Source organism: Mesoplodon mirus (assembly GCF_964341445.2).
Source record: "Mesoplodon mirus genome assembly, chromosome: 4".
Lineage (NCBI taxonomy): Eukaryota > Metazoa > Chordata > Mammalia > Artiodactyla > Ziphiidae > Mesoplodon > Mesoplodon mirus.
The window spans coordinates 108,120,270-108,132,592 of NC_138979.1; the positions used below are offsets into that span (position 1 = coordinate 108,120,270).

Here is a 12,323-nt window from a genome sequence, read left to right on the forward strand (position 1 = left end):
AAAAGTTTGCACATTTCTGTTTGAACCTGGACCAGCCTGGACCAGTTCTAGCTCAGTCCCAGCCCCTGGGCCCTAGATCTAATCTCTCCTCTGCACTTAGACCTTTACCTGTAGGATCAAGCCTGGTTTGATAACAGAGTTCAAGTGAGGTAATGCTTGGAAAAGTGAAAAATAACTTACAATATGTGAGAATACCAGTGGTAGTAACACTGGACTTGGAGTTACCTGGACTCTGGTTTATCCTTGATTACATGTAGCTGTGGAATCTTAGGCAACGATTTAACCCCTTGGCCTCCGTTTCTTCACTGATAAATGTCGGGGCTGTTTTTCGGAGGAGGTAGGGAGGTGGAATAGGAAGAAAAAGATGGACTAGGACCCTCTTGGCTGTTGCACTTGCCCTATATTTCTGATAGGGCAGAAGGCCACATCCCAGTGGTATTGGACTCATCGGAGCACATCATCACTGTTTGTGTCGTTTCTTTATTCCAAGCCAAGAAGTTGACATCTAAAATATAGACAGATTTGTGGCTAAATGGGGTTAAGACGATATGCCGATGAAAGGAAGTGGTGTCCTTTTGCCTGGGCAGTTTTTATGGCCAAGAATTGTATGGATTGGGAATTTCTGCTTAGAATCATCTGAGGATCCTCTCATCATGTGCCCATATCTTTCCTTGATTCACTGGCTACACAGCTATAGAAATGGATTTTGCCTACACCTGGATACCCATGGTATCCCAGGATTAACTTCCTTGCAACTAGACTCCCTCAGTATTGCTCTTCTAGGTAGGTGTAGATTGGGGCTGCTTCCCCTGGCAGTGCCCTGTTCTGAGCATAGTGTGCTCAGCTATGGAAAGCATCTGTGACCTCCTCCTCCAGAGCATGGGTGTAAATCCAGCTGGAGATGCTCTCAAAATACCTCAGAGTCTTGAAACAGGTGGAGGACACAGAGATTAGATTCAGGCCTTTAGACAACCACTACCAGGGGTCGTGGGCTAAAGGGATATTCTCTGTGCCCTCCAACAGTGCTTCTCAAACTTGAGTGTCATCAGAATCACCTGGAGTGCTTAGTAACCCTCAGATTGTCTGGCCCCATCCCTGGAGGTTCGGATACGGTGGGTCTGGGGTGGGTCCAAGAATTTGCATTTCTTGCCATTTCTTTGCCACTGCTAATGGTGCTGGTCCGCGTTTGGAGAGCCAGTGTTCTACAGCTTCTTTCTTCCTGTTTAACCCTCACCATCAGAAGAGAAGGTGGGGCTACCTTGTGTTGGCCAGTACCTGTGACGGAGAGCACCACGGCTTTCCCACAGTGAATAAGGCCCTGGCCAGATTGTAGTTTCTCACCGTGACCACTAACCACATTTGTGGCAGTAGAATAGAATTTTAACTATTCACCTGTTCTTGAGGTTGCATCTTATCTCAAATTAGAAGGTCATCTAGTTCGGTGGCTTCCAAAAGCCGGTTTAAGAACCAGTGCTAGGCTGATTGTGTAACCAAACCCAAGGAACTTGTTAAAAATACAAATTCTTTGTCCCTGCCCCAGGATATTTTGATTTAGTAAGTCTGGGATAAGGCCTGGGGACCTGTGTTTTTAACAATCTCCCCTGATAATTTAGTCCACTTCAAAGGTATCTATCTACAGGCCTTGAGTATTTCTTTCCATGGTCACACACAATGCGTTCAGTAACACGCAGCTATTTTGAGTATCTTTGCCCCAAACTTAGACTGTGCCTTTAGTCAAGGGATTAGCAACCTTTTAAAAGAAGCATGCCCAGTAGTTCTTTATTTAGTTTTTCCCCATCAGAGGTGGCAATGCTGGTGGAATGGCCTTGGGTCAGCCCTTTAAAAAGACTCTAATGGGCACTGAGTTCTTCAAAGAAGTGCCATTCCTGGCATGTTTGGAAGTGACTACCTGCACTCGGGCAGTCCACCCAGCCCCTTTGGGACCATGAAGAGTGCAGTCGCCCCAGTTTGGGATTATCAAAGAGAGGGGAGGGCCCTTGAATAAACTCATTGATAAGTTTAGCCCTTTACTCATGCAGCAGACCATCACTGGGTGTCTACTCTGGCTCAGACATGAAGGTGTGCTCTCAGGATAAAAAGATAAACAAGACACAGTTCCTGCCCACACCAGGGATCCCACACTTCTGAGTCCTAACTTCAGAATCTTAGATACATGCCATTATCTCCTTTTCCTCCTCTGACACGTGCATCTGTGCCCGTATACACACCATTTTCGGCACAGAAACTCATTTGGCTCAGATGCCAAGGATTGCCAGCGCAGCCCTAGAACACGGAAACAATGTCCACTTTAAGGATTACTTTAGTATCATCTGCACAGTTTTGTTTTAGGTTGCAGATCACACAGTTGCCTTTTAAATTTTTTCTTTTAAAAGAAAAATTGCTCTTGTTAGTCCTCTGTGCTAGAGTTGGTTCACAATCCATTGGAAGAAAAAACAAATTTATTGTGTGTTTGGAGAAGAAAATTCCTATCTTTATAGAGATATAAACACTAATATTAATTTAAAAATCTAATGTCTAGTATCTGGTTATTATAAAAATAGGTGCATTTTTCTTTACAATTATTTGCCACACTGGATCCAAATTCAAATATTTTACAATGTTTATATACATTTATATAAAATGGACCGCTTTATATTAAAATGCATGTAATGCTCCTGTCTTCTCCAGTTTAAGTCAGTCATCAAAGGATGCTCAATCCAGCTATATTTTTTTTTCTTGAGCTAAATATAGTGAATCATATAGTTTGAAGGTGTTACCAGCCCTCTCTGCTTTTAAGCAAGAGAAAATGTACCGTGGAAACACTGTCTCTCATTTTTAAGGTCATTGATTGGGTTAAAAAGGCAAATGCCTTTTTTTGTTGAACTTCCTTCAATTAAGCCGTTAACCTTTTAAAATAAGTATATTCAAGAAATCTATCAAAAAAAGCTAAATGAGATTTTTAACAAAATCCTGACAATTTCAGCTTAAACATATACACAGAAACCATATGTGCTTAGGAAGAAATATATACACACAGGCATTGTTTACAGTGTGTGTTTTTATATTTGGAAGACATTGAAGGAAGAGCCATTCCATACATACATTATCTGAAATGTACATCCAGATAGCCCACATAGATATTTCCATCCAGAGACAAAGATATCTTTATCCGTGGTAGGTCGACAGACAGACTGACTTCAAACTTGCACTTGCAGTGTGGTTTTTTTTCCCTCATCTCCGGGTACTGCTTTTCAAAATCGCCTCAGGCTATAGAACAGCACCTCAGATCCCCAAGGCCCACTGCCTGGCTCCTAATAGCCACTCTCCATCTGTGTCACATGAACAGCTGATGAGATCGCTTCAGTGTCTGTATTTTGGAGAGCATATCCACCCAGGTTAAAATGCTAGGGTTGCCAAGAAGCAGTCAGAAGCCATTAGTGTGGGGGAGAATTTGCCTTGCAGCAGTTCCTTGGCATGGTGGAAAGTGTGTATGCATGTCCCTGCTTGAGCTTGTGTGTGTGTGTATGTGTGTATGTGTGTGTCCTTGTGCAAGTGACCCCCTCGTGTACATGGTTGTGTAGGGAGGGTAGACAGATGAAGACTCAACTCCATCTAACCAGTACTCAAAAGTCAAGTGCCTTTGTTTCCCTGTACTCTGATTAGTTCTTTGACTACTTGGGGTCCTTTCGACTCACTTTTTCTTTTTCTTTTTTTTAATCATAACAGACGGCAAAGAAAAAGAGAACAGCAACTTCGGGGTCATGCTCTAGTGTTTGGGCAGATGGAAGGGAGCTGCTTTGCCTTGGGGCAGGGTGGTTGTAATGAAGTGGCCTGTCAGTCTGTAAATAGTGAGGGTCATCTCTTCCATGTGATGGAGGGTATCGCATTGCAGTGAAAATGGAAATGTCAATAAAATTAATCTGCCAGCTCTTTGCTGTGGCTTTTCTGCTTCTCTGGCCAAAGAAGGTTGAGGATTTTTGTGGTGCGAAAGGAAAAGAACAGGTATAGAGAAGCCCACCAAGCAGACGGGACAGGTTAGGAGGCGAGGGGCCTGTGGCAGGATATCCCATGTGGCCCAGTCCAGGAGGAGGGAGCTGGTCTGGGAATGAGCTGGTGGATCTATAGCATTTCCCTGGGAAGCTGCGGAGCGTCTAGCTCTGGCTACATTGAGCACAGAGTTTATTGTTTTAGGCTTTCTTGGACAAGGTTTTTACTTAGCATGGGATTTATGGCATTTACTGCTAATGAATGTCTATTCTTAAATTACAAAAACCCCCATCTCAGCGCAATTCCCAGATGTCCTTCCAGGACCCTGGCTTCTTAAACACCAGCAGGGAGCATAAACTCTCCACTTCTCTGTTTTCCTCTTTCGTGTGGCTCCAGGCTAATGATGTGCAAGGCAAACACAGCCATCTATAAAGCCCCAGTGCTGTCCCCGTATTCTTCATTTATTTTGCATTTGATTATGCCACAAGTCGGATCTTGTTTCTTTCCTTTTTTTAAAGTTATTAGTTCAAATATTAATGTAGGGATATGGCATATATTGCTACTCTTGATTGATGCCTTCCCAAAAACAGGAAGACGTGCTCGTATGAATTTTAAGAAAGTAGGGGTCCTGCAATGCCTTGCCAGAAGAGTTTTTCAGATACATAATTTAGATGCCCTCCAGGCAGGCTTTCAAGGCATTTTTGCCGGAGGGGAAGAAAAAATAACTATGACTGTTAAAAGTAAATGATTTTTGCTAATGCACAATTAATGCCAGAGAAAAAGCACAGAAGAGAAAGATGTTGATAGAAACTTCTGATTAAGTGAGCACCCTACCTTGATGTGCATCTTTTTTTTTTTTTTTTTTTAATGATAATGATCAGTGGTGCAGAGAGCTAAAAGTTTTCATGTCACGCGGATGCTGAGTCCAGGGTCATCTGAGGAGTGTGTGAATGTGCGTGCTTAGGAGGTGACAGTTCTAGGAGGGGCTGAGCAGGCAGTGTGTTATGTGCAATGAACAGTGACACAGTTACTGTCACCTATGCAGGCAGCCTAGAATATATAGACTACAGAACATTTAACTTGATTACCCTACAGTATGTGTTCACTCTGGGCATGGGGATGCATTCTCACTGAATGGGTTTTCTGATGGCGGTTTTCCCACACTGGATTCCATAATTGACAAAGAGCTACTGCACTGTGTCAAGAGCACAATTAGAATTGAATTAATGATATGGGCGAGTGTGAGACACACAAAATTAACATTTGAAGAGGTCTGGTTTAATTTTGTCTTTTACATATTTGTGTCTCCAATTATACTTTAATGAAAGAGAATATACCCGCTTAATGGATTTCTTTCAACAAGCTTAGCTGAGCTTGTCATTAGCTGCTCGTTGTTGTTGGCACCCTTTCTGTGTTTTCTCTAATGTATTTTCATTTCTTTCTACTAGGGGATGGTTTAGACAACAGTGTAGCTTCACCTGGCACAGGTGACGATGACGATCCAGACAAGGACAAAAAACGCCAGAAGAAAAGAGGCATTTTCCCCAAAGTAGCAACAAATATCATGAGAGCATGGCTCTTCCAGCATCTCACAGTAAGTCAAGATGAAAGAGAAAAATAAGTTTTGTTGTTTTGCTTTCTCCTAGCGAGTTAGATGGGCTCATACAGGTTTTTTTGAAAATAGTGCCTATTTTCCCTTTCTCAAAATCTGATGGTTAACAGAGCAGTTAAGGTTTTACCAACTCTCACCACCCAAAGAGTACCCTGTAGAAAGGAGGAGTTTTTGTTTCCATAGATCAGGAATGGACCTTATTAAAAATGGTCTAGGGCCCTAAACAGTATATATAAGTAAATGTGTTATTTATGCTAAAAGGGATGAGAGCAACTTCAGATAATGCAACTGCAACCAAGGGAAACAGCTGTAAGAAGCTCACGAATCCATAAACGTTGCCGATTACACTCGTAACGAAAGCCATCTCCTCCAGCAGGCAAAAAAAAAGCACTTTGCCACATGCATGTCCAAGCTCATGGTACCAGGGGCAACTCTAATTGCTGAAGCAGCTTGCAAACATGTCACATGTTTATATGACAAACGCAGAAGGGTTATAGGTGCTATAACGCCTTTGTTTCTAAGGTAGAGATTAAAGATTCATTTTTAGCGGTTCAAGTCCATTATCTTATAAGCCCATCCTGTTCACTTGTGGGAAAAGATCAACTCTGTGCAACATTTTTAAAGTAACAGTTTATCTTCCTGTTTGCAGTCGGTTTTATGCATCATTTTATATATACCATTGACTCTGAGACCCTCATGACAAAAACATTACAACATATTTTTATAGAGGAACTAGGCACTCATATTTTACTGTTCATTTGGAAATTCTGGGAAAATGGTGAAGATGTCACAGGCTGTTTCTTGCTATGAGATTGTTTTCAGGCCATTCTATTTAGGCTAATGCTTAAAAATAGAGTAGCACATTGAAAGCTGAAGGTCTTTGATTATCCAGCTTGTGGGTTGCCATGCTGAATGACATTAGTTACAGTGTCATGGGTCCAGCACAAGGTTCCACTTTTTTTTATGGCGGTAGCAGCTGATCTGCTCTTGTAGCAGAGCTACAAAGGGCAAGGGGTGGGCCAGGAGCAGCGGTGGGGAGGTGGGGAGGGCAACGCGATAGATTCACATTCCTAAATCGGCCATTTTGATGTAAGGACATTAGTAGCAAACTAAGGTGTATTGATCTGGCCGGTGGTGTTAGGATTAGCTGGGAGAACCAACGAGGCTGCCTTGGCAGTGGTTATTCCTGCCTTGCAGCTATGGCCATTTCAAAGGTCAGGGCCCTGCACTGACTGGGCTCAGAGGAATTAGACAGAACATGCAGTCTCTGGGCTGATTACTTAACCAAAGACAAAATAATGAGTCCTAAGCAAATACTGACTAATTGAAAGGGCTGTAAATCCATTACATATTGGTCAGGGATAATCAGGAGTATTTAATCACTTTTATCTATTCAGGAGCACTGAAGCTGCAACAGCAAAGCCCTGAACCTTGCCATGTGGTTATTATTCTCATCATTATCAAAATTACTTCACAGCTGTTCTTTGCTACATCACCTCAGCTGGAGATTTACTAACCTGTAAAATGTTTTTAATTTGGAAGTCGAATGAGTGTGAGGGGAGGAGTTTCTCATTTTTAACTGAAGGTTTGTTTGGTTAGAGTAGCAAGTAAGAAAGCCTGGGTAGGAGCGAGTGGATGGCAGGCATGCCGCCTTCTCCCACCAGCAGCTCACCTGTCTGGCTTCCTCCCTCTGTCTTCCTTCATGCTCGGCCTTCCTTGGTTGAAAATCAAGACTTCAACGATTGCTTTCCAAGCCAACATCCCCATGTATTTTCACAGAACAGCAGGATCTTAGGGAATTTGCCTGCTTTGTTGACAAACCAGGAAACTCAGACCCAGAAAAGGAAGTGATTGGCTCAAGGTCCAGCTGCAACCAGGACCCAAGCCTTTCTTGTCCCCAGCTCTGTGCTCTTTCTACCACATTATGATGACTTTGCGAAAATCACGATCACCTTTAACAGTTGCATATCAGTCTCACAGCCTCTGCCATCAAAATGCTCAGTGTCAAAGGGGGGAAATATGGAGAAGCAAAGTGCTGTTTGCTTTACTTGTTTTTAAAATTTTCCTGCTCCCCCAACCTTTCCGAATAGAGAAGACTTACTTTGCACCTCTCTCTTGAGGCCACCTCTCTCCTTCACCGCTCAGGTCTGTGCCTTGAATCTCCCACGGAGTGTCCAGAGCCCTGCTGGACCTCCTGCCTTGCCCTGTTGGTGTCTTATCTCCCACCTCCCTGCCCTGGATTCAACCCACTGTGCGCCGTGGCCACGGGCGAGGAATTGCGTGTGGCCGGTGATTCCTGGGTGCTCCCTGTGGCTGTAGTATACACTAGGTACTGTGTACTATGTACTTTCTCCCCACCCCGAGCTCGCTTTCATCTAGATAAATGTGCATGAGGCTTTGTGCAGAATTCTCTGTCCAACTGGAAATTTTAATTAATGCCTGTCCTTGGAGTGGGGAGAGAAAACTCAAATAGCCTGAGCTGGGGAGTCGGGAAACCAGCATTTCGAGTTCACTTTTCCTGTGTCCCGCCCGAACCTCAGTTAAGTCAAGTTCTCTGGACCTTCCATTCCCCCATTTTTCAAACAGATCTGCATGTTGCAGTCTCCTTTCCCGCACTCATGTGTGTTGGTTACACTCAGAGAACAGTCAGAGCACCCCTGTGCCCCAAACTCCTGGTCATCCTCTCCTCTCAGTACCCCCCCCCTTCCTTTTTATTTTCCATTAAGTGCTTTCTTTTTCTCCTCCCCATGACCTTCTTTCACATCATGCCCCTTTCATTACTTTCTCCACTGGCTTTGTCTCTCAGTCCGTCTCTCTGCTCCCCTCCCCAGCCTTTTCTGCACCTCCCTTGTATGTAAGGAAATTCTCCTGGGCTTTTTCTTTGAAAACGTCTTCCCTCTTCATCCCCACGTCACCCCAACTGCAGAGAAGAGGTTCAGTAACTTTGATGAAGATGGTTCTGTAAAACTTTTACTTCCCAATCTTTAATGAGCTGAAAGATTTACTCGGCTATAATTCTGAGTGCAGAAACCAAGAATAGAGACCCCTAACTAATGACATGTTAATTTAGACCCCTTTTCTTACATGCACTAACAGGCGTGAGGAAGTCCTTGGAAATAGAGATGCCCCACTATATTTTTCTGTCATTTAATTAATTTCAACTTTCAGAGTGAAATGTTGGCTCTAGCTCACTGAAAATAGATGTAGCCTAAATTATTATTTCATGTAAATTTCTTTACAAGTGCATGATTCAATGTGCATTCCTTCATTATTAGTCTCTTTAACATTATTTCAAACTGGTTTGTTCCCTTTTGTGCAGTATGACCTGTTCTTGTATTACAATAATCCCTGATGTACCCTTTTTTCTTTCTTTTTTTAAAAAGAGGCTAATTGAATTATCTCATTATTTTAATTTGTTAAGCAAATGTATTTTGCATCTCAGGATGTGTTCTTAAAGAAGGGGGCTGCTGAGGATTTGCCCCCTGAATGGGCCATTGGCCCATTTTGACATTCATGCATTCATTAGCTAGCAGAACATAAAAGAACTCTGGTTGTATTTTTTTTTTTCCAAACACCCAACCAGCATGGAGCAACTTTTCCCAATAAGCCACAGGGGTCTCTCTACATATGTTCTCAACTGCAAGCTATTGTCACCTATTCTGAATACCTCAAAAGGCCCAGGGAGAAAAGAAGCCCACCTCAACAAAGGCCAACTGTAGCAATTGTTAAGTCTTAGTCTCAATATGACAAAAATCATTAACCTTCAGTTTTCTTGGAAGAACAAGTTCCACTACAACTGTAACAGTTAAAACAATCTCTCAAATTCCTGTGCACCACCAGCTTTAGGGGAAAAGGTAATAAACTCACAGCTAATCGATAATATTGAGGAAAATATTTAAACTAAATCCAAAGTTGGCCTCAAAAAACCAAACTCTTTGATGAGCTGAGGAATTTCCATAGTCTGAGTTAAGCACTTTGAACTTGCTTAGTCTGAAGCTAAATAATTAGTTTGTAGTTTCTAACTACCAATTTCAAAAATGTCCTTTAAACATCACAATAATTTTAAGGAAATGAATTCATATAAATATTTAAAGGCTCACGATAATTTTAAGGAAATAAATCCATGCAAATAGTTTTTAGAAATTCAACTAGCAGACGCATCGTGTGTTACTGTTACCCCCCTCTTCTACTGGTGGACGGCTCTGCCTGGCTTCTCAGACTAAGAAATCTAGTGAAGATCGAAGAAAGAATCTGTTGGAATGTATGTGCTTTTGCTGGAAAGTACCCAATGGCAAAAAAACGTAGGGAAATCCTAGGGAAGTATATTCTTTTCCCTAACACATGGAGATTATGATATCATAAAAGTAAGCCTGCCATTACAACTGTTTTTATTTAACTTCAAAGATAGTTAAAGAAAGAAACAGCAAGAAATAATACCCGGGCTGACGGTTTATTCTTAACCATGAAAAACTCCTCCACGCCAAGAAGCCCTTAGTGTGCTCAATTAGGCTCTCAGGCACCTTCTTTTCTCAGGCACTTCTCTTGCCACCTTCAAGAGCTCCCCTAGTTGTGTTGCAAAGAATATATTTGATCATGGGATGAAAACAGGAAGTGCTCACACACAAAGACACCACTTGCTCGTACCCGTTTCTGACTAAAGATTTTCTTATTTGAAAACATAGGGATAAAGCTCACCCTTAGTGGATGTGGGACTTCTTTCAAAGCTATGTGTACAGAATCAGAAGCAAATTTATTTTAAAGTGATATAATATCATGCAGCCTGCTGGATGCAGGTTCTAAAAACTCTGCCCTTTGTTCATGGCAAAATGCTTCACCCGTCTCCATATCTCTGGTGGTAAAAAAGGGAGTGGAATGAAGCGTGCCTCTCAGGTGTGTTCACCAGTTTCACTCCTTGCCTATTAGAGTTTGTTCGTGGGATTTTGTAAAGGTCTCTTTAGAGTAATGAAAATGTGTTTTAAAGTATATTGTCCTACAGAGACAATACACCCAGAGTAAATACAGCTCCATGTTACGTAGAGAAACTTGTTTCTTCTCCAGTGAATTCAAGACCATATGACAGTCAACCTAGTCATCTCAAATTTTTTATTGTATTGTATATGTGTATACACACACACACAGAAGAGGGAATGAGAGAGAGAAAGAGGGGGTGGGGTGAGACTAGACCATTTTGCCTTTTAACAGGTTCTCTTCGTCTTGTACAGATCCAGACAGTTTCTTTTCTCAATGAGGCAACACAGTGTCAAGGTTAAGAGCGCGGCGCCTGGAGTCTGCAACACAGTAGCTTTTTTTTTTTTTTTTTTTTTTTTTTTTTTGCGGTATGCGGGCCTCTCACTGCTGCGGCCCCTCCCGTTGCGGAGCACAGGCTCTGGACGCGCAGGCACGGCGGCCATGGCTCACGGGCCCAGCCGCTCCACGGCATGTGGGATCCTCCCGGACCGGGGCACGAACCTGTGTCCCCTGCATCGGCAGGCAGACTCCCAACCACTGTGCCACCAGGGAAGCCCCCCAGTAGCTTTTTGATCTTGAGCATTGAGGTCTCTTGACCTCAATATTCCATATCTGTAGAATGGGGATAATTTTAGAATGACCTCAATATTCCATATCTGTAGAATGGGGATAATTTTAGAACCAACGTTGCAGGCATTAAATGAGACAATGTAAAGCATTCAGCTCCATGCCTGGCTCTTGTAATAAGTACATACTATAAAGTAACTATAATTTTGTCTTGTAATCTAGTTGAATAGCTACCAGGAGACTTTGACCAGTTGAACTGGGCAACCAAAATTACCACATACTTTCCTGGGACTGTGTGAGATGGAGAGACTAGCTTTGCCAGACAAGTCCCAAAGGCCCCTCGGCAGGAGAGAATATAGTCTAACCTCCACCTTCCAGAGCCATGTAAACATTGGATGGCTGCCCAGTGGTGTTAGGTGATCGCATCAGAGAGTCCTGGTGCCCATGGAAAGCCAGAGCATCCTGGTGAGCCTTCCTGGGATGGGGGTGGGAGGTAGAAAAGAAACTGGCAGTGAAATGGTTAAGAACGCCTCAGCTGGGGCCTCCTTTTGGTAGAGAAACTCCCCTTCCCCATAAGGATTCCAGTACGTGAATAGCATTTATAGTCTCCCGCTTCCTCAGAGTACCAGAGTCTGGGCTCTCTGAGAGAGAGCAGAGTGTGGGTTTTTAAAAAGGGTCACTGGATGTGAAATTAGGCTTGGGTTTTAGCTCTGTGGTCGTGGGTGAGCTCTCCAACCTCTGAACCTATTTCCAGACCTACAAGATGAAAAGAGTAAATATGTGCTCTACTTAGCTGGTTGGGTTGCTGCCAGGCCCAGATGATGTGGTCAGTTTGTAAACTGTAATGTGCTGCATGAAGTCGAGTACTTTGGTTTTTGGTTGTGTGCTTGGGACTCCAGCAGCTTGAGGCCTCTGGTACCTCATGAAATCACCATGAGTGAGAGACGCAGTACAGCCTGCCTCGTTCTCCTCTACCCCAGTTTCTCCACTTGTCCATTTCCACAAGGGTATCCATGGAGACACTGTGATAATTTCCATCATTAGACGTCTTTTTAAGGGCCTTGAATGGTAAATTGAATCAGTATTTCAAGGACATGAGTTACTTCTACTTGGAAATCAGTGCCCTCATGATTCTGAGATCTGTCTACTTTAATACTACTTGCTAAGGGCCAGATTAATCCCCAATATA

General features: G+C 42.9%; 1 protein-coding gene across 5 annotated transcripts in view; it reads left to right on the forward strand.

Annotated features, from left to right (window-relative positions):
- The window catches only part of MEIS2 (Meis homeobox 2), a 202,538-nt gene that overhangs the window by 56,237 nt on the left and 133,978 nt on the right, over positions 1-12,323 (forward strand). For all 5 annotated transcript variants that reach the window (XM_082618422.1, XM_082618420.1, XM_082618423.1 and 2 more), the window contains one exon: positions 5,436-5,581. In XM_082618422.1, the coding sequence (XP_082474548.1) occupies positions 5,436-5,581 (146 nt within the window). The remainder of the gene's footprint in view (positions 1-5,435; positions 5,582-12,323) is intronic.